General features: G+C 47.5%; 1 protein-coding gene across 2 annotated transcripts in view; it reads left to right on the top strand.

Annotated features, from left to right (window-relative positions):
• The window catches only part of NSF (N-ethylmaleimide sensitive factor, vesicle fusing ATPase), an 84,197-nt gene that overhangs the window by 49,345 nt on the left and 12,278 nt on the right, over positions 1–22,574 (top strand). For both annotated transcript variants that reach the window (XM_071450689.1, XM_071450690.1), the window contains exons 9-17: positions 6,525–6,724; positions 8,682–8,847; positions 9,313–9,387; positions 10,655–10,842; positions 14,155–14,250; positions 14,972–15,128; positions 16,761–16,894; positions 18,299–18,365; positions 18,555–18,634. In XM_071450689.1, the coding sequence (XP_071306790.1) occupies positions 6,525–6,724; positions 8,682–8,847; positions 9,313–9,387; positions 10,655–10,842; positions 14,155–14,250; positions 14,972–15,128; positions 16,761–16,894; positions 18,299–18,365; positions 18,555–18,634 (1,163 nt within the window). The remainder of the gene's footprint in view (positions 1–6,524; positions 6,725–8,681; positions 8,848–9,312; positions 9,388–10,654; positions 10,843–14,154; positions 14,251–14,971; positions 15,129–16,760; positions 16,895–18,298; positions 18,366–18,554; positions 18,635–22,574) is intronic.

Below are 22,574 nucleotides of genomic sequence, written 5' to 3'. Positions count from 1 at the left end.
AGCTCTCCCAGCAATCAGGGAATGCTGGTGGGATCTGTGCTGCTGTCATCCAGGTGGGATGGAGCTCTGAACATCCTGGCTCTGCTCAGCTTCCCACTGAACCTGCCTCTGGAATTTGGGATCTTTCTGCAGCTCTCTTTAGAGACATTTACTCTTTGCTACTGTGCTGATTTCCCTTAGTGCTTGGCTTTTCTTGTTTATACTCTTACCAAAATCCCTTTTCCTCAGTGTCCTGATGCTGGTTTTGTAGCCAGAGGCATTCTGTTGGAAGTGGCTCTCTGAGATGCTGATTTATTTTCATTTCTAGCACATCCCCTCTGAAATGGATAAATGCTCTTGTCATAAATCTCATTATTGCCTCCTGATAAATGTGTGCACTGAGCTCCTCAGAGCCACTGGGATGTGCTGAGGAATCCCTTTCCAAAGCTCCATGGAGAGCTTCACTTTGTCCTCTTTTTCCAGTGGCAAAGGATTTGATAAATCAAAACTCTGACCATTGAGAAAATAAAATTTCTGGTTCAGGTGTGGCCCGTTCCCTGCCCTGCTTTGAATTTAAATCAGACACTCTGGGCTTACAGCATGAGAGGAGAGGGAAATTCCACCCTGCTCTACCTGAAGGGATATTTTGCCTGTGTGGCAGGTGAAGGCACTGGGATGTGCTGAGGAATCCCTTTCCAGAGATCCATGGGAGCTTCACTTTGTCTTCTTTTTCCAGTGGCAAAGGATTTGATAAATCAAAACTCTGACCACTGGGAAAATAAAAATTCTGGTTCAGGTGTGGCCCTTTCCCTGCCCCAGCTATCAGACACTCTGGGCTTACAGCATGAGAGGGAAATTCCACCCTGCTCTACCTGAAGGGATATTTTGCCTGTGTGGCAGGTGAAGGCACTGGGATGTGCTGAGGAATCCCTTTCCAAAGCTCCATGGAGAGCTTCACTTTGTCTTCTTTTTCCAGTGGCAAAGGATTTGATAAATCAAAACTCTGACCATTGAGAAAATAAAAGTTCTGGTTCAGGTGTGGCCCTTTACCTTCCCTGCTTTGAATTTAAATCAGACACTCTGGGCTTACAGCATGAGAGGAGAGGGAAATTCCACCCAGCTCTGCTTGTAGGGAAGTTTTGCCTGTGTGGCAGGTGAAGCCTGGGAACCCTGAACTTCCTGTAACCTGCCCCAAGATGAATGTGCAGAGATAAAAATCTCCCTGCTGTGCTGGGGCCTTGCCATCCATGCAGGTTCCTGGTGGTGCATCTGAGTGATCCAATCCCACCAGAATGCTTTGATTTTAATTAAAAGGGGAATTACACTCCCAAGTAGAAAATCCCTCTTATACGAAATCAGTTCTTCTGATCTCTCCAATAAATTGAAGAGGGAGAATTGAACAAATAAACTTTATCTTGTCTTTGGGCAGGTGATGTTCTGGGTCAAAACAGAGTTTGACTTCCATTGGTAGCACCAGTAACTCTCCCATTCTTAGCAGTTTCTATGAATTTTCCCTCATATTTTGTTTCCCATATTTGAGTTCCTGTTAATGTCCCTATTCAGCCTCTAACTGTCATTGAATGGCAGAATTTAAGGCTCAGGTTACAGCAATGACCTTTTTTTGGAGCTCATCAAATGATGAACTGGTTGGAGATGTCTGCACAGCTGTAATTTGTGTTTAGAAGGATTCTCATAATAGTATTGACATTTGGGCCACGTTGGTGAAATCAGCAGAGGGGGAGATAAACTTAATCAGAATTCCTGTGTGGTGCAGAGGATCCCACTGTGATTTGAGAGGTAACATTTGTGATTTGTCATCACCTGTCTATTTTAATAAAGTCCTGCTTGTCCTTAAAACTTTGATTTTAGCCAGGTGAATGTGGCTGTAAAGGGAAATGTCTGCTGGAGCTGCTTGTGGCAGTTTTATTTGCAGAGGAACTAATTGCTTTGGGCTCTGGAATGTTCTGTCACCTGACTTCAATTTTATTGAATTAAAAATTCAATAAAGTTGAATTTTTAACCATTTCCACCCTCATTTGGGTTTTTCCAGAGGATTGGGGGTATTTGGGATGATTTTGCTGTGGAGTCACAGATTTTTTACCTTTGGAAGAGGAAAACCCAAAGCCCAACCCACAGGGGGAGGGTGATGATCTGGATTTTATGTTCCTTTTATTGAATTAATCTTGACTTGCTGGGCACTGCCCAGGCTCCCCAGGGAATGGTCCCAGCCCCAAGGCTCCCAGAGCTCCAGGAGCCTTTGGACACCACTCCAGGGGTGCACAGGCTGGGATTTTGGGGTATCTGGGCAGGGCTGGGACTGGATGATCCTTGGGGGTCCCTTCCCACTCAGAGAACTCCAGGATTCCTTTCCTTTTCCCTTGAACAGGCAGAAGGTGAACATTCAGAGCATTCTGGGAGGTTTCTAAGCAGATTAGTCCAAGCTAGTTTGTGTTTTGTGTTCAGGCTCCCCGTGGGAGATGAGATTTTAGGTGTGGGGTGTTCACCTGAGCCCTGTGCTGAGGCCAAGGCAGCTCATGCACAGAGGGAATTGTTTGTACTTTTCAGGAAATTCACATTTTTTGGGCTGTGGCACAGAAGTGTTGCAGTGTGTCCCATTTCCTGGCTCACCTTTCCCATCCCCCTCAGGTGTGCCAACCTTTCCCCTCCCCTGTGCCCTCCTGCCTGGCAGCTGTGCATTATTCCTCACCTTCCAGCAAGGCGTGGTGTGATTGGCAGCTGCCCCCCAGGCCTGGGCTCATTGGTTTGTCCTGGCGTCCACATCCCCTGAGCCTTCTCCTGCTCACACCTGGTTGGGCCTCACCTGTCCCTCCCCTCTCCCTGTCCCCAGGGCTTAAAAGGACACGAGACCATGGGGTCAGGGTTCTGTCTGTCTGTCTGTCTGTCTGGAGCTGATACCACATTCAGAAATCTACCATGCTACAATAAACTCTGGATCTAAGCTCCACGGCAGAACCCGCTCCTTTTCTCTTCACTGTCCCCTGAACCTTTTCCACCAAAGGTAAACTGAGTTCCTGTTTTGCCTGGACTTGTTCTGAGTGCCCAGCTGCAGCACCCAGCCAGCCAAAGGCATCTCTGGGGTGAAAACACCACAGCTGCAGCCTTTGGTCCAGACGGAGCCAGGCAGGACACACCCGAAACATTCGGGGTTTAAGATTTAATACAGAAGCTTCTGGGGGATAACTCAGTTGGACTTCTTCTAAGAGAGAGATTGGGAGCTGCAGGAATCCCAGAATCATTCAAATTGGAAAAGACTTCCAAGACCATGGAGTGGTGTTGGAAGATTCTGTGCCTGATCCCTTCTTTGTCACCACCCCAGAGCACAGAGTGCCACATTCCTTGGACAAGGCATTCCTGGGACACCTCCAGGGATGGGCATTCCAACCCTCCCTGGGCAGCCCCTTCCAAGGCCTGAGCCCCCTTTCCATGGAGAAATTCCTCTTGATGTCCCAGCTGAGCCTGCCCTGGCACAGCTTCAGGCCATTCCTCCTCATTGTGTCCCTGTTCCCTGGAGCACAGCCCGATCCCCCTGGCTGTGCCCTCCTGGCAGGAGCTGTGCAGAGCCACAAGGGCCCCCTGAGCCTCCTTTGCTCCAGGCTGAGCCCCCCCAGCTGCCTCAGGCACTTCTCACAGGACTTAGAAGAAAACCAGAAGAACCAGCCAGGCCCAGGCTGTTGGTGTTGGTGTTGTGGGCACCCTGGCACTCCCTGCAGTGCCATGGACCTGCCTGGCTGGGCTGGGAGCAGAGCCCTGACCTGCCACAGCCTGCCACAGCCCTTTGGTGGCCTCTGGAACCCTTTGGTGGCTTCTGTAACCCTTTGGTGGCCTCTGTAGCTCTTTAGTGGCCTCTGTAGCCCTTTGATGGCCTCTGTAGCCCTGTGGTGGCCTCTGTAACCCTTTAGTGGCCTCTGTAACCCTTTGGTGGCCTCTGTAGCCCTTTGATGGCCTCTGTAGCTCTTTAGTGGCCTCTGTAGCTCTTTGGTGGCCTCTGTAACCCTTTGGTGGCCTCTGTAGCCCTTTGGTGGCCTCTGTAGCTCTTTAGTGGCCTCTATAACCCTTTGGTGGCCTCTGTAACCCTTTGGTGGCCTCTGTAGCTCTTTAGTGGCCTCTATAACCCTTTGATGGCCTCTGTAACCCTTTGGTGGCCTCTGTAGCCCTTTAGTGGCCTCTGTAACCCTTTGATGGCCTCTGTAGCCCTTTGGTGGCCTCTGTAGCTCTTTAGTGGCCTCTGTAGCTCTTTGATGGCCTCTGTAGCTCTTTAGTGGCCTCTATAACCCTTTGGTGGCCTCTGTAACCCTTTGGTGGCCTCTGTATCTCTTTAGTGGCCTCTGTAACCCTTTGGTGGCCTCTGTAGCCCTTTGGTGGCCTCTGTAGCCCTTTGGTGGCCTCGTGCTGGATCCCAGGAGCTGCTGGAGCATTGCTGTGCTGGGCTTTCCCTGCAGAGATCACTTTGTCAGCACCAGCCTGGCTGGTGCAGTTTGGTTACAGAGGAGATCCTGTTCCCCCATGGTAACAATGCCCTCATGACAGGGATTTGAGCTTTTAATTTATCTGTGCCTTCCTCCCTCCCCTGTGAGATTTGTCTTCACTCCAGTTTATGTTGTTTATGCTTTTGACTCACAGATGTCTCAGTGCTGACTCATCAGTTCTTAGGCACAGCTCTGGATTTCTGTAGTAAATTTTTTATCTGCAGAGAAGCCCAGCAGGATTTCTTTTCCCTCTCAGCTTTATTGCTGGGCTTAGCCAGTGCAGCACTGCTGCTCTCTGGGGTTTGGGAGGATCAGCTGCTCCTCATGGCAGTGTCCTGGAGCTTCACTGCAGTGAATGAACCTGACAGAGAGAGAAGAGAGCCTGTGGGGTCACAGGAATTAAATAAAATTGAGCACTTGTTCAGACTGAAATCAATTCTTTATTGCCATAACCTCAGGAGCAAGTGAAACCACAGCAGAGTGTTGAGAAGGTGATAAGGGGTGGAATTTGCAGACAACCCCAACATGGGAAGAGATGAGAATCTTGACTCCATGTTTCAGAGGCTGATTTATTATTTTATGATAGATATTATATTAAAAGAAAATGATACATTAAAACTATACTAAAGAACAGAAGAGAGGATTTCATCAGAAGGCTTGAAAGGAAAGGAAAGATAATAAAATCTTGTGACTGCTCACAGCCTCGACACAAGTGGCTGTCATTGCCCATCAAGTAAAAACAATTCACATGCTGGGTAAACAATTCTCCAAATCACATTCCAAAGCAGCAAAACATGGAGAAGCTGAAGCTTCTCAGGAAAAAAGATCCTGACAAAAGGATTTTTCATCAAATATGTCCATGACAATAAGGGGTAAGTGTTTGTCCTTTACAGGCAGAATTGCCCTGAGGTGTGAGCAGCCCTGAGGGCTCTGTGGGATGGGGTGGAGCTGAGACAAACCAGGAGGGAAATCATCCTATGGGGTGCAGACAGTTCCATGTGCTCAGGCTCCTTCAGCCTGGCAGGAACTGAGCTCAGCTCCCCTCAGTCTGAGCTTGGGGCCATCACTTGGCTGCCTTTTGTTGATTTTGATTTTAATGTGCATCCTGAGCACTGCAGGGCTCTTGTTGTGTGAGTCACATTCTTAAAGAAGTCAATCCACAAAAATGGAGTAAAATCAGATTTTCATGTAGTCATTAAAAAATGGAAAAAACCCTTTGAGCTCCACCATTGCCCAAGCACTCCTGAGGCCTCCAGGTGGCTCTCCAAAATGCAGTTTATTGTATCCAAAATGCAGTTTATTCCATCCAAGATGTTCCAGCAATCCAGGGTGGTGGGTGACAGAGCTGTGCCCACAGCTGTCAGCTCCAGCTGCAGGCAGGCCTGGAGACCCTTTGGCTTTGGTTACAATGCATTCTATACTTTTCTTTTGGTCACAATGCATTATTTACTTTTCTTTTGGTTACAATGCATTCTATACTTTTCTTTTGGTCACAATGCATTCTATATTTTTCTTTTTGGTTACAATGCATCATTTACTTTTCTTTGCTGGGCATCTCCATACAGTAGAACCAATCTATACCTTAACTATTATCTATAGCCCATCATAACTACTGTAATTACCATATTCATGTTACTGTTCTCCAATCACTCAAAGTCAGTACATCACAGTTTAAGCCAGAAGTTGTTTTTCAGTTTTCTTGCAGTGGAAGATTCTGAGACCTTTTTTCTACTTGCTTGTTTGCCTGTGCTCTCCTTCTGCTTGGTAAAAACATCTTCTTGTTTGGGGTGGGTTTATCCTTTGCTTTAAGCCATAAAACCCCTTCTAACTAACTCTTAGCTGGTTATCCAGTGAGACTGGCTCAGCAATTCTTTTCTTCTATATCAAAACTTGCTTCCATCTCTGTTCCTTCTTCATATTCTACATTCAACAATCTTTCTGCCAAGCATCTGTGAGACTTTCTTGTTAAACTTTCCTCCTTCCCACCACCCTACTTTCTTCTTTAGCTCCTCTAGTCTCTGTTCTAGCTCAGCCTTCTCCATCCTCCCTTCCCTGCAGGCTGCAAGCACGTGAAGGGGATCCTGCTCTACGGCCCCCCGGGCTGCGGGAAGACGCTGATGGCGCGGCAGATCGGGAAGATGCTCAATGCCAGGGAGCCCAAGGTGGTCAACGGGCCCGAGATCCTCAACAAATACGTGGGGGAGTCCGAGGCCAACATCAGGAAGCTGTTTGCTGATGCAGAGGAGGAGCAGAGGAGGGTAAGGACACACAGCCATGGGGGTGGTGGAATGAGACCAGCGTGGCCTTTGTGAGGGTCCCCAGGAGGAGGGAAGAGATGAATCTGACTCCATGTTCTCAGAAGGCTGATTTATTATGAAATGATATATGATATTTGATATATGATATGTGATATGTGATATTTGATATGTGCTATACGATATGTGATATACGATATGTGATATACGATATCATACTATACTATATTATATCATATATTATATTACATAATATCATATCATATCGTTCTACATCATACCATATATTATACCAAATCATATTATGATACTATATTATACTCTACTATATCATACTATATATTATATTACATAATATAATATAATATAATGTAATATTACATAATATAATATAATATAATATCATATCATATCATATAATATAATATTACATAACATAATATAATACTATATTATATCATATCATACTATGTCATATTATATCATATCATATTATATATTATACCATATCATATTATGATACTATATTATACTATACTATATTATATTACATATTATATTACATATTATATTATATTACATATTATATTATATTATATTATATTATATTATATTATATTATATTATATTATATTATATTATATTATATTATATTATATTTTTATGGCTTTAGAAGTCATTAGCCAATGATCCCTTAATTTTATTCAGCTCACAAGACTCAGACTTTGGTGGTGACTTGAAATAATTCATTTCTTCAGCAAAAGGTTTATTAGTCAGTCAATCAGCTCTGTGTGGTAACACAGACCCACGTGAGCAATCTCCTGGTGGCTGCAGCATCTCTGGGAGCTGCTTTCCCTTGGCAATAACACACCTGTTAAAATCCACTCAATATTGGCTGCAGGGGCTGGGCCTGATGACAGCTGGGAGATTAAAAAGGTCTCCAAAAGGTTGGCATTGTGCTGCCTGTGTCTGGGGCAGATTGCCAGGGCCAGCACATACACCCAGTGATAACATGGTCTGCCCTGGCCACAAAAGATGTTTTAGAGGTGGAATTTGAAGGGAAAAAGCTTCATAATGCAGTCACAAAAAGTATCCTGTTCTCTTAGCAGCTGCAACTGCCTCACCCCTGAGTGAACCTGGAAATGGCAGTGCTGGGGCTGACTGGGCTCCTTAAAAACATAATCAACAAAGCTGCTCTGGCAAGCTGGCTATTTCCCAAGTTCAGTCCAGCCTGGGGTGTTCCCCCTGGTGCATCCCTCCCTCCACAGACAGGCCTTGTTCCCTGGCCCTGGTACCTGTCCCTTCCCCAGGTGCTGAGTGCTGGGGCCCTTTGAGCTTTGGCCTTTGCTTGGCTTGCTCAGGCTTGTGCTCTTCCTTAACACCTGTGCAGCTGCAAGGTCCTGAGTTTGGGCAGAGCCCCCTGAGTTCCCTGATTTGAGATGGGCAGGATGTTCCCCTGGAGAGGGGTGAGATACACACACACAGGTGAGATACTGAGCACACAGGGACTCTCAGTGTCACATTCACATTTTCTGGAAAATCCCTTTGCCCTGGATGTTTCTCCTGGGAAACTGAGAAGCCTCAGAGAAAAATGAAAACAATAATTATCTCATTTGCTTCTCCTGTGTTGTGCTCATATGGAATGTGTTTGGAGATTGTGTCATTGCATTCTGCTGGGAGTTGTTTTCACTCTTTGGCCAATTGAGGCCAAGCTGTGTCAGGGCTCTGGACAGAGTCACAAGTTTTCATTATTATTTATTTAGCATTCTGTAAGTATCCTTTCTGTATTCTTTAATATAATATAGTATCATAAAATAATAAATTAGCTTGCTGAGAACATGGAGTCACATTCATCATTCCTCCCTGCCATGAGGGTCCCACAAACACAGCACAGTGTCTGTGTGGCTGAGCTTGGTGTTGATTTTGGAATCTGGTGACACTGCTGTCCTCTCTCCCACAGCTTGGAGCCAACAGTGGGGTGCACATCATCATTTTTGATGAGATTGATGCCATCTGCAAGCAGAGGGGCAGCATGGCTGGCAGCACCGGTGTGCACGACACCGTGGTGAACCAGCTGCTCTCCAAAATCGATGGTGTGGAGCAGCTCAACAACATCCTGGTCATTGGTAGGTGGGGCTGCTTTGCTCTGTCCTGGGGGCTGGGGTTTTGGCCAGCTCAGGTGCCATGGCTGCTGTTGGAGCAGGTTTAAAGGGAGGTGCTGCTGTGGTTGGCAGATATTGCTGCTGTCAGCAATTTCCTTATTTGGTTTTTGATAAGGAGGGTTTCATAGTTTGGGGAACCTGCAAGGGCTGATAGAATGGATGTATCAGCCTGTGGGGGAGTGGGGCTGCTCCTGCTGTGCTTGTCCTGCTGCAGGACCCAAGGACAGGCAGATGGAGCCACAGGAACAGGTTTGGTCCCTGTTGCCCTGACTCTCCCTGAGCATTTCCCAGCATTTCAGAAGATGAATGCTTGCTGTTTGTTTTCTTGGGACTCTGTGTGTGTCTCCCTAGCTCTATGGGCTGTACCAGGGGCTGCAAACCCACTCAGGCAGCTCAGATAAGAGTGTTTTGTTTTAACTTTAACTCCAGGGATGACCAACAGACCTGACCTGATTGATGAGGCCCTGCTGAGGCCGGGGAGGCTGGAGGTGAAGATGGAGATTGGTAAGCACACTGCAGAGCCCAGTTCCTCAGCTCCATGGACCTACAGCAGCAAAGCAAATTCAGATCCTAATGTGAGCAATCCCCAGCATGGCTCAGGTGCTGGAATTCCTGCAGCTCCCTCCAGAACATCAATTAAATCAGACCAATAAGCACCACTTTGGACATCCCTACTGATAAACCTGATCTGAGTGTCTGCCCAGCAGAGTGGGCAGGCAGGACCCTGAATATTTGTGTGAGGGAAAGGAGGTAAACAATGGTACAGATCATTCCTGGGTGGAAATTGCAGGAAGGACAGGCAAGAGCACTGGGTGAGCTAAAAGTGGGCCAAGAGCTTGGTTTGCCATTTCATCTGGCAACTGGAAAAGCAATTGGAAAAGCAGCTGTCAGTAACTAGAAAGGGACCTTTGTAACTGTGCACACCTAGTGCAGGGTAAATGAGGGAATATCTGATCATGGAGGCTTTATTAAGAAAATAAGCCCAGATCATCTTAGATTCATGAGAACAAATCACTGACTTTGCATTTGAGATCAGAATTTGGTCAGTGAAGGTTGTGAGTGAAGCTGCTCCTGGTGAGAAAGGGCCTTGGAGGGAGGGGACACTGTGTGGGACTTTCAGGGTCCCCAGATGAGGGAAGGAAATGATGAATCTGACTCCATGTTCTTAGAAGGCTAATTTATTCTTTTATGATATTATATTATATTAAAGAATGCTGTACTAAACTATACTAAAGAACAGAGAGAGGATACTTAGAGAAGGCTTAACAAGATAATAATGAAAAACTCATGACTCTCTCCAGAGCTTTGACACAGCTGGCTGTGATTGGTCATTAAATTAAGACAATTCACATGAAAACAATTCACATGTAACCAACAATTGTTTTCAGTTGAAAACAATTCACATGCAACCAACTGTGCACTGGGTGTGCATAGTCACAAAGGTCCCTTTCTAGTTACTGACAGACAGCTGCTTTTCCAGTTGCCAGAGGAAATGGCAAACCAAGCTCTTGGCCCACTTTTAGTATCATTCAATGAAACAATGATCAGTTGGTAAACAATATCCAAACCACATTCCAAAGCAGCAAAACACAGGAGAAGCAAATCACATAATGATTGTTTTCATTTTTCCCTGAGGCTTCTCAGCTTCCCAGGAGAAGAAATCCTGGCAAAGGGATTTTTCAGAAAATGTGATGGTGACAACACTGAGGGGAGGGCCAGGGGTTTGCAGTGCTGTGCTCAGAGGTTGGGTGTGTTTTCTCCCCCATCCCAGGCCTGCCAGATGAGAAGGGCCGATTCCAGATCCTGCACATCCACACAGTGAGGATGAGGGAGCACCAGCTGCTGGCTGAGGATGTGGACATTGCAGAGCTGGCAGTGGAGACCAAAAACTTCAGTGGTGCTGAGCTGGAAGGTTTGGTTCGAGCTGCTCAGTCCACTGCCATGAACAGACACATTAAGGTCAGTCTTCTGCTGGGGCAAAAAAGGGAAAATAATTCTGTTTGGAATATTGGATGTTTACCTCTAAATGGAATGGTGCCTATCAGTGTGCCTTAGGGAATGAAATTCACCTTTTCCCTGTGCTTTTCTTTCATTCTGAATTCCCTCTTCCCTCTCCTGCCCTCCAGTTGCCTCTTGCACAGCTTGCAGGGGTGGAAGGGATGGGTTTTGAGGATGTTTTGCCAAAAACTGAAAGTCTTGGGTACAGTTTGTGCATTGGGCCCAGGAAATGAGGTGGGAATTAGAACAGCCTAGGGAGGCTGTGCTGGAGCCTGAGCAGCTCAATGTGATGATAAATGTTCTGTAAGGAGGGGGAGGTTACAACCTCAGAGCTGGTTTGGGGGCTTAAAGACAAAGGTGGAGGTGTGCAGGGGGCATTTGGAAGGATGTCAGTGAATTTTGGGTGTCCTCTGGGAGAGAGAATTCAGACAGGTGAAGGGATGGGGACTGACCTGACCATCAGCTGGGGTGAAGTTCTTGGAGCTGGAATGGTCTGGAAATCCCAGCTCAGTCCTTGTCAGTGAAAATAGCAAAACAGCAAGGTTAGAATTTACCAGGAGAGGTAAAGAGCAAAAGTGGGGCTGTGATTTCATCATGGATCCAATCCCTGGTGTGCTTGGATTGTGCTGGAACCAGGGTGTGGAATGGCAGCAGGAGGTCAGAGGTGCAGGAGGGTTTTCTTTGGAAAAATGGTTAAACTGGGATTCCTGAGCATGAAAAAGCATGGGAGGGGTCCTGGAGAGTGTGCTGGGATCAGGGAATGGGGATGGCTCCTCACTGTTTCCTCCTGCAAGAACCAGAAGGGCAGAGGAGAAGTGCTTTGTGTGGAGAAGTGTTGCAGCCATGGAAGGAACCCTCTGCTCCACATCCACATTCTGAGGGCTTTGTCCAAAGCCTTCCCCTGCAGATGAGTGCTGGGCTGGTGATCACCCCACATCCTCTGGTTCATGCAGCCTTCCCCATCCCTCAGTTCTCAGGGAACACCTCCCTGCCCTCCCAGTCCCTCTGGCTGCAGGAGGGAGCTCAGGGCCATGAAATGTCAGGGCTGGGAAGGCAGAAGCAAAGCTCAGTACTCAGTGGTGCTGAAATATGAGATGATGAGGTGGTGAGGAAGGAGCCTGAGGCACAGCCCCTGCTCCCCTGGCAGGACTGGGGACAGCTCCTGCAGGGAGAAGCCCTGGACATCAATCCCACAGCACAGGGACTGTAAAAATCTGCTCAGCCTCAAATGTGAGGAGAGCAAATCACACTTTCATTTAAGTGAGAAATCATTTGCTGCTTAGACATTTGTGTCTCCTGGGAGTGCTCTATCTAAAGGAAAAATTACTGTTCCTGCTAATTAGTCTTGTATAACCATAATACTTGACAAGTTACTGTTTCATATAGCAGAAAACCACAAACATCATCACTTTCTCATTTTCTTGTGCTCTGTCTCAAAAAAACCCCAAAAACCAACAAACCAGCACTTCTGGATTCTTCCCTTTGCAGGCAAAAGATTTTCCTTAAATAATTAATTTTGCTTATAGTTGATGTTTTCTCAGTGCTGGAGTTTTGGGTGAGTTTGGGGAGTGCTGGTGTTTTGATCTATTCCCTGTTGTGCCCAGAAATCATGTGGGAAAAGGGGAGATGGCAATGTGCAAATGTGAAAGAGCAGTCCCCTCCTCTGGGGTGCTTTGTGATCCACATCTCAGTAATGTATGCAAGTGGCCACGTGTTGTTTTGCTTTTCAGACACTTTGACATAGTAATTTTGGGTAATGTTCTTTATTCTGAAATTGCTTTTGGCTAAATGGAGCAGTTAAATACTTAATTCTTTCCTGCAAGTACTGAAAACTTAAAATATACATCACAGGCCTGACCTAGTTTTCAGAAGCACCTGTGAGAAGCAAGAGCACAACTGAAGGAAAATGAAGGGGCATTGTCTTCTGAATCATTTCAACTCTTGTGATTCTCTCTCAAAGTGTGTGTGTGAAAAATTAAAACATGAGCTCATTAAAGGCTGGGGAGGTAAGAGCCCCCCTGGTTTTAGGTGCACACACAACTTCAGGAGTTTATTGAGTGTTTCAGGTCCCTTCATCTCCCTCTGCAAAGTAGAAAAGTGATCACCTGTACTAAAGATCCCCTCAGCTGTTTATTTGGCATGTGTGTTTGTGCTTGGTGGGTGTTTTTGGGAGGAGGGATTCTCATTTCAGCCATGCTCTGGCTGCAGGTGTGTCTGGCACAGCAGGATTGCCCAGGCTGGGCTCCTGTGCTTGCTGTTTAGGGGCTGCATTTGCTGCTCCTCTAGACAAGCCCCATGTCAGTATTTTTATTGTTATTTTTCCTTCCCATGCTCTGGTGCACCCTGTTCTTACAGGTCCCTGCTGGATGGGAATGTCTGAGACACATCTCTGAGGGTTAAATGTAATTTATTTGTCTTAGTTCCCAGCTCCAAGGGGTACCTGTGTAATCCCAGTGAGTTCTAGAAGTTTGAACAGCCTCACTGGCTCCTGCTCTGCAGCACAGCAAGGGTGGGCCAGAGCTCCAGCCCTGTTTGAGCTGGGGTGGCTTCTCTGAAATGGGGGTCACAGAGCTCCTCTGCACTTCAGCATCACCCAGTGGTGTTTGTGAGGGTCCCCAGGATGAGAGGAGAGATGAGAATTGACTCCCAAGTTCTCAGAAGGCTGATTTATTATTCTATTCTATTCTATTCTATTCTATTCTATTCTATTCTATTCTATTCTATGTGAAATTATATTATATTATGTATTATATCATATTATATGAAATTATACAAAATTATATTATATGAAATTATATGAAATTATATATTATATGATATTATATGAAAATGCTATACTAAAACTATACTAAAGAAAGAGAAAGGAGACATCAGAAGGCTAGACAAGAATGAATTATAATAAAATCTTGTGACTGACCAGAGTCTGACACAGCTGGACTGGGATTGGCCATTAATTAAAAACAATTCACATCAGACCAATCAAAGATGCACCTGTTGGTCAGCAACCTCCAAACCACATTCCAAGCAGTCAGATAATTATTGTTTGCATTTCTTTTCTGAGGCTTCTCATCATCTCAGGAGAAAAATCCAGGCAAAGGGATTTTTCAGAAAATACCATGGTGACCCAGTGGGGTGGGACAGCTGCCCTGTGGGGCAAATACCCCCACAGAAGGATTTTTATTATTGACCCCACAGTGCTGGGGCTGTGGGGAGAGGCTGAGGGGAGCTGGGTGGTGCTGCTGGACCTCAGTGTGGCCTTTATTGCCTCTCTAGGCCAGCAACAAAGTGGAGGTGGACATGGAGAAGGCAGAGAGCCTGCGAGTGACCAGAGGAGACTTCTTTGCATCCTTGGAGAACGACATCAAACCAGTGAGTGGGGACTGTGGGGCTGCAGGAACAGCCACCAGAGCAGTCAGATGGGAGGGACACTTCCTTTGGGGTCACACAGTGGTCACCCATGGGCTGGCATGGCCTGTGTTGTGGAGGTGAGGAGCTCTGAGCTCTCTGTTGCTGCCCAGAACAGATAAAGAACAGCTGGGCTTTCTTCTCCTTGTCACAGCTTTCCCTTTTAGGCCACTTCAGTTCCTGGGGGCATAAAGACAGAGGTCACCAGTGGAGATCTGCAGGGGGCATTTGGAAGGATGTCAGTGCACAGGATGCCAGGGAATTTTGGGTGTCTTCTGGGAGAGAGAATTCACACAGGTGAAGGCAGGGATGGGGACTGACCTGACCATCAGCTGGGGTGAAGTTCTTGGAGCTGGAATGGCAGCTTTACCCTGGGCTGTAGGAGGAGGTTTAAGCCTCATTTCTGAGAATTGTCTCCACACAGTGTGGAGTGAGATCCCACTGGCAACTTGCACTGACTAGACCTGCTTGTGAGGGCTTATGAAAAGATGATTCTGAACATGCCTGGTCTCCACCTGTGTTCAGCCCTCTGAGCTGGAATGCTGTGAGTCACCAGGGGCTGTGACTGTCTCACTTCAGCATCTCCCAGAGCCTTGCTCCTGCTCATTTTTGTTTAATTATTTCGTGCTTTCTCTGATGGGATGAAAAATTCTTTGGTAAAAGAAGTGTTCCCTCTCTTCTACAGGCATTTGGAACCAACCAGGAGGACTATGCCAGCTACATCATGAATGGCATCATCAAGTGGGGGGACCCAGTGACCAGGGTGTTGGATGATGGGGAGCTGCTGGTGCAGCAGACCAAGAACAGCGACCGCACTCCCCTGGTCAGCGTGCTGCTGGAAGGTACAGCTGGGGCAGGAACACCTGGCCCTGCCTCTGGAGACTGCTCCTGCTCACCTCTGACATCCTGCACCTGCAGGAAACACCCTGGGGGAGAAATGGGACTGGGCTCTTTGAGTTTGAGTTTGGGTGAAATTGCTTTGGGTGTTAGAACTGCTCAGCCAAAGGGAGCCTGTGCTTGGAACAAGGGAGAAGGGAATGTACCCAGTGAATAACCCAAATGTGCCCACTAAATAACCCAAATGTACCCAGGGAAGAACCAAAATGTACCCACTAAATAACCAAAATGTGCCCTGTGAATAACCCAATTGTGCCCAGTGATGAACAAAAATGTACCCAGTAAATAACCCAAATGTGCCCAGTGAATAACCCAAATGTGCCCAGTGAATAACCCAAATGTGCCCAGTGAATAACGCAAATGTCCCACTAAATAACCCAAATGTACCCACTAAATAACCCAAATGTACCCAGTGAATAACCCAAATGTACCCACTAAATAACCCAAATGTACCCAGGGAAGAACCAAAATGTACCCAGTAAAAAATCAAAATGTACCCAGTGAATAACCCAAATGTGCCCAGTGAAGAACAGAAATGTACCCAGTGAATAACCCAAATGTCCCACTGAATAACCCAAATGTACCCAGTGAATAACCCAAATGTCCCACTGAATAACCCAAATGTACCCAGTGAAGAACCAAAATGTGCCCAGTGAATAACCCAAATGTACCCAGTAAATAATCAAAATGTGCCCAGTGAATAACCCAAATGTACCCAGTGAGTAACCTGAATTTGGCTGTTTTACAGTGGAGATGTCTCTAGCTGAGTCAGTTCTCTAAATTCTCTTTGGAGTCACTGGAGAGCTCATCAGTGCAATTAGCTGAGTTCAAAGAGCCACATTTGGGTGTTTCTGTCAGTTAAAGGTGGATTCCCTCTATGCAGACTGTGTATCCACTATCCAGTTACTGCCTAAGGAGAGTATTCAGGTATTGCAAACTGGTTCCAGTATCTGTGTTACAGGTTTTGGAGGAGAATTTGTTATATTGGAATAGAATTTGTAATTTATCTCTTCCCTTTTTCTTTTCCTAAAGTCCAAAAAGATGCATTACTTCTGTAGCTTTGGAGTTAACCCTGAGTAATTCCTTGTGTTAGTGCCTAGCAATTTCTTCTGTCCCTCCCAACTGATTCATGTTGGCTGCATGGATTCAGGTGTGTCTTTGGTCTCTGAATTATCCTGGTGTGAATTCAGGCAAATAACAAATTGTCTTTGCCAGTGTTTCCCTGGTGTGCCTGCTGCTGGCTTGTTTGCCAGAGTGCCAGCAGAGATCATACTGAGGGTATAAGCTCAAGAAATTTATCCTAAACACATTTTGGTGCCATGGCTGCTCCTACAGAAAGTGTAATGCCCTATTTTGTGTCGTGGTAAATCATTCTGCATAAGCCATTAATTGCCTTCATGTGGAGGATTGGGTTGCAGCAGGAGTTAATGTGTTCCTTCTGCAAGCAGGAAAAACATTCATTTCACACTGCAGATGCCTCTGGATGGAATTCTAAACATACCCTTGGTATCATTCACACTGAGCATTGTCAGAGCTGCTTTCTCCCTTGTTTATTCCTTGTTTGTCCTTTGCTTCAGGCCCTCCCCACAGTGGGAAGACTGCTTTAGCAGCAAAAATAGCAGAGGAATCCAACTTCCCCTTTATCAAGATCTGCTCTCCTGATAAGATGATTGGGTTTTCTGAAACAGCCAAGTGCCAGGCCATGAAGAAGGTATGTGTGTGTCACCCCCTGGGCCTGAGCTGGGTGACAGCCCAGTTCTGGGTTCTCTCCTGCAGTGAAAGGTGAATTACCTTTGGCATGGTGTTTTCTGCTCTCTCTAGGGCTGGAAATCCTGCATAGATTTATTTATAAAATTGAATGTATCACAGAATTGTAGAATGGATTGGGTTGGGTGGGACCTAAAGCCCATCCAGTTTCACCCCTGCCATGGCAGGGACACCTTCCCCTGTCCCAGGCTGCTCCAAGCCCTGTCCAGCCTGGCCTTGGGCACTGCCAGGGATGCAGGGGCAGCCCCAGCTGCTCTGGGCACCCTGTGCCAGGGCCTGCACACCCTGCCAGGGAAGGATTCCATCCCAATATCCCACCTAACCCTGCCCTCTGGCAGTTTGAAGCCATTCCCTGTGTCCTGTCACACCAGACTCCTGTCACAATGTTTTTGTGGCACTGAGTGTCTCAGGGAAGGTTTCAATTCTCAGTTCTGCTGTGAGATCCTGGCAAACTGCAGCAGAACAGATCTGGGGTGAGCAGGGCTGGAGCTCTGCCTCTGCAGGGGGAGCCAGGAAGGGCTTAGGGCTACACCTGGGGAGGGCAGATCCTGCCTGAGTGGGACTGGGACCTGTTCTGATGTGGGATTTTTATTTAAACATGAGGTTTAACAACCTGGGCACCCAGGGAATGTGAATGGCTTGAACATTTTCATGCCCTGGAAATGGTACTGAATGTGAACTGAACTCTGATCACATTGGTGCAGGCTTGTAGAGTTTGTAAGGGAAGGAAAGTTCTTAGGAGAAGCAGTGAAGATCCAGTTTGGGACTTGGATTCCAAAAGGAGCCTTTGGGTTCACTGGAATCAGGGTTTGCTGGAGGCAGGGCTGCAGCAGCACTGCTGCCCTCAGTGCTGCCTCCTGCTCCCACCCAGAGCTGTGCAGGGCCCTGTGCTGCTCCAGGAAGGGTGAGTGGGGTGAGATCCAGCCCTGAGGCAGTCCCTGCTCCCTGCAGGGCTGTTCTAACAGTGCCCAATGGCCTGAGGAGAAAAGCTCCACAGCTGTGCTACAGCTGGGCAGGTTCTCTGTGGGTGTGTATGTGACATTATCAGTGCTGCCCCAGCTCCTAAAACACAGCAATGGTGCTGCTTTCTCCCTGGCTTCTAGTGAGCCTCAGGGCAGCTGCTTGTTGCCAAGAGTGGGGAGTAAATGAATAAATAAACCAGATTTGTGGAGATGGCAGTGTTTTATTGCCTGCAGGGAGCCTGATCTCTCATTACCCACCTGTTTCATTCTCAGATTATTCCTCTCAGTGCTGCTGTGTTCAGCTGAACCCACATCAGCAGGCCCAGCTGTGGCTGTCCCAGTCCTGTGGCTGAGGTTTAGCCCTGAGATATTTCACTGTTTTTCAGATCTTTGATGATGCCTACAAGTCCCAGCTCAGCTGTGTTGTTGTGGACGACATTGAGCGACTTTTAGGTGAGTCAGGGGGAGGGAGAGCTGTGCTGGCTGCTGCAGAAATATTGATGCATCTGCAATATTGAAACATTGCAAACTGGAAATTATCTGGAACCATTTACTTCAGGGGCATTGGACTGGTTTTGTTACAGTGAAGTGGATTAAATGTGCACCTGCTCCATGGATATGAAAATGAGTTTTTCCTTTCAGATTATGTCCCAATTGGACCTCGATTTTCCAACCTGGTTTTGCAAGCCCTGCTGGTGCTGCTGAAGAAAGCCCCTCCTCAGGTAAGGCAGGGATGGGCAGTGGGAGCTGTCCCTGTCCCTGTTCCTGCAGGGATGGACATTGGGAGCTGTCCCTGTCCCTGTCCCTGTCCCTGCAGGAATGGACACTGGGAGCTGTCCCTGTCCCTGTTCCTGCAGGAATGGACACTGGGAGCTGTCCCTGTTCCTGTCCCTGTCCCTGCAGGAATGGGCAGTGGGAGCTGTCCCTGTTCCTGTCCCTGTCCCTGCAGGAATGGGACACTGGGAGCTCTGTGGCTGCCTCAGAGCTGCCAGTGCTGTTAATGCTTTGTCTGAGTCAGCCACCTTAATCTCAGCCTGCTGCTCCTCATTCACTTGGACATTTCTAGGATAACCACAAGGGATTCAGTTTGAAATATCTAATTACTGGGGGCTGTATCTTCTGCAGTTAGTCCTAAAAACACTGACTAAGGAAAGCAGTTTAACCTTCACCATGTAAAGCTGAGTTGTGCCAGCTGTGCCCTCTGAGGAGCTGAGTTCAGGCCAGACCCAGCCCTGGCTCAGCCACGTGCTCCCTCCCTATTTATAGATCAATTTCTGTGTAATCTGTGATTGTGCTTGTCAGGGGTTTAATTTGTTCTTAACTTGAAATGATCAGGTGTTAATTACAGTGATTGAGGGAAGCTTAAGATCTTGTCTCTCGTGCTGATCCTGTCTGTTTGCACTTTGTGGCTCCATGAGATTTAAGAGCATCACAAGTGCTGAGGGCTCTGCAGCTCGTGCTGGGTGAGACAGGCAGGCTGAGCCTCCTTTCTTGTTTGCTATTTTCCTGTCCTTCACTGCCTTTCTGCTCTGTGTGTGAGAGATCTGCATGAATAAATAAATAACATCCTAACAGGAACACCTTGAAAGTTGGTGTCAGGAAAAAACAGAGAAGCTCAGTCTGGGTGAAGTCAGTTTTTTGTCATGTTTAATATACTGGCACAGGAGTGTGTGAGTGTTGTTTTCATTAGAGAGTTTGGTGAAAAGACCTTTCAAATCCAGGACTTTGAACTAAATTGTAATGCCACAGGCCTGTGTGAGTGTCAGCCTGGGAGAACAAAGATTTTCCCAGCGAGCTTTCTAGGCCATGTGAAGCCTATAACACAACAGCATCCAAATTTTATCACATGCTTGGAGCAGAGCAGCTGCCTGTGTGCAGCAGCACAGCCATTCCTGGTCCCCTCATCTCCTGTAATCGGTGCCAGGACATGGCTGTTCCCAAAAATCAGTAGGGAAAACAGAACTTGATTTCAAAGGAACTTAAAGTATTGAATTGTCCATTTGCCCATTGCATCCTGGATGTGTGCAGCTGCTGGGCTGCAGGAGGACATCCTTCAGTCAGGTAAAACCCTGCAGCAGAGGGCTCAGCTCTGGGCTCATCCCTCTTCTAGGAGGCAGAAGGGCAGGACACACACCTCTGTTCTGTCCCCCTGGCAGCACAGAGGGATCCTGGGCTCCAAATTGGGGCATTTTACCTAAAAACGGACAGGATGAGTGCAGGTCTAAGGCTGTGCCTGTGTGTGATCTCTGGTGATGGAAGAACTGGGCTGGAAGTGCTGTGGTTGTGAATCTGACCCCAAATGATCTCAAGCTGTTCCTCCTCCTTCCTTGGTAATTGACTGCCATGTTCTGCCTGATTTTTGGGAGTTTGGCTTGAATCCTGATTTTCTGTGGGCTGAACACGTGGCACATTGCCTTCACCATGGCTGCTGTAGAAATGAAGGATGGAAAAAGTGAATTTTCCTGAAAATGGGACTGCATCATCAGTACATGAACCTTGTGCTGTGTGCTCTGGGATGACCCTGCAGCCTGAGCCATCCTGGGATCCTGCAACAGGAACAAATCCCAGCAAAGCAGTGCACAGGAGCTGGGTGAGGGCAGCTTTTTCAGCTTTTCCTGCCCTTTGGGTACCACCTGGGGCTCCCAAGAGCAGGACACAGGCTGCAGCTCACAGATATTTGCCAAGTTTGCACTTGTTGCAGAGATTTGTGCTCAGCAGGGTTTGAAATGCCCTGGGGGCTGGGAGACTCTGCCTTGACAGCCAATATTATGGTGACTTAAGCCATAAATTGTTGGAGGGTAGGGAGTGAGTTTGCTGAGGAAATGTCACTGGTTGATTGATCATGTGGGGTTCTTTTTTCTTTTTTAAGTGTCCAGTGTTGGCTTTTTGGGAATCAGGACTTTGGGCTGTCCTGCTCTGGCAGTTCTGGCTCTTCCTGCTGTGTTTGTAGTGAATTCTTTGGGATAGCCATGGCATGTGGGGATCTTGGGCATTTAAAAACCCAAAGCTGTGTGTAAGAAATAGAGTTGGGCAGAAAAGGCCTTTTCTGCTGTGACACTTTACTGTTAAAAAGGTTGGATTTGGGCCCAGAGACTCTTTGGGGCTTTTGAACTCAAGTAAGGAACCCATGATGGAAATAATCCTGAGGGTTAATCAACACCTTCCAAGTCCATTTGAGATTACAGGATGCCTTGAGGAGCAGCTTTTTTGGAGGGAATGGCTGATCCCAGGGGTTGCTGGAATTTGAGGTGCAGATACAGGCAGCATCAGTGGCACTGACCTGCATGGGCTCAAAGCCCCTTGGATTTCTGTGGGACTGGGATCATGGTTTAGCATCATTCCTTGTAAAAGTGATGTGCTGAGAGGAATCCTTGGCAGGATGCTGGGCAGACAATACCTGTTACCCTTGGCTTCACTCACAGGGGGCACCCGAAATACTGAGCTGATTTCAAAGAACCTTTGGGTTGGGAGGGCCCTTAGAGCCCATCTCATTCCACCCCCTGCCCTTCCAGGGATCCAGGGCTTCTCTGGGAGTTCCATTCCAGAGAATGGAAGAATTTCCTTCCAATATCTGGAGCTGTTCCCCCTTGTCCTGTCACCACTGCTGTGGCCCAGATTATGAATTCACTGGGGTGTCAACGTCACTTGCAGGGATATTCTTGATGTGCAAGCAGCTCCCTGCAGTCACTGCAGGCTCTGTGTGGAAGAGAAGCATTTCTGGGATGAAATGTTATTAATTATGCATCGAGGTGCGTGTCTCTGTTGAATTGAAGCTGCCTCCCAGGCTCCACTCTTCCTCCCAGGCTGGATTATTGGAACGTGGTGTGGGAAGGGCAAACACTTGAAGGTTCTGGTTTTCTTTTGAGGGTAAACACTTTAGACTTTAAATAAACTAGAAACCACTCTGAGCTTGCTTTAAATTGCCAGTCACAGCTCCTGCTTGTGGTTCCACTCAGCAGTGTTAAATAGTGCTATCTGTTACTGCTGCATCAAGAGGGCTGAAAACCATTGCATTTTGTTCAGCATCTTTTTTTAAACCAATTAAAAATCTTTTCTGAAATGCCTTGAAGAGAAGAAAATAAACCACGTTCTCCTGGGTCTTTAATTCAATCAAGTTTGCCTGTGTTGTGCAGGAGCAGGGACTGGGGGATGGAAAGGCTGAAAAGGGCTGTCTCAGCAGGGAGCCAAGCAGCAGAAAAAGCCTTCCCTGAGAACTGAGCAGCAGCAGCTCCCAAAGCCCCGGCTGCTTCATCTACATGCAGAGTCACACGGGGCCTGGAGGCCGGGCCCAGCCCCGGCGAGGTTTCACATGTGCCTCCCTGCTGCTTCCCAACAATCGCCTGCCAGGAGGGAGGGAGGGAGGGACCTCGGCATCCCCAGCGAGCCCCAGCGGGCTGGGCAGGCTCAGGGAATGTCTGCCTGGGCAAGGAGCCCTCCAGGGGACACCCAGTCCTGGGGCTGCCCTTGGGCCCCTTCCCTCCAGGGGACACCCCCTGTGCTTGGGGCTGCCCCTTGGGCCCCTGTCCCCTTCATTCCAGGGGACACCCCTGCCCCTGGGGCTGCCCCTTGGGCCCCTTCCTTCCAGGGGACACCCAGTCCTGGGGCTGCCCTTGGGCCCCTTCCTTCCAGGGGACACCCCCTGCCACTGGGGCTGCCCTTGGG

Source organism: Agelaius tricolor, unplaced genomic scaffold (genome assembly GCF_023055355.1).
Source record: "Agelaius tricolor isolate 1412-34295 unplaced genomic scaffold, bAgeTri1.0.p SCAF_31, whole genome shotgun sequence".
Classification (NCBI taxonomy): Eukaryota; Metazoa; Chordata; class Aves; order Passeriformes; family Icteridae; genus Agelaius; species Agelaius tricolor.
This window is presented reverse-complemented; position numbering and strand designations above follow the sequence as displayed.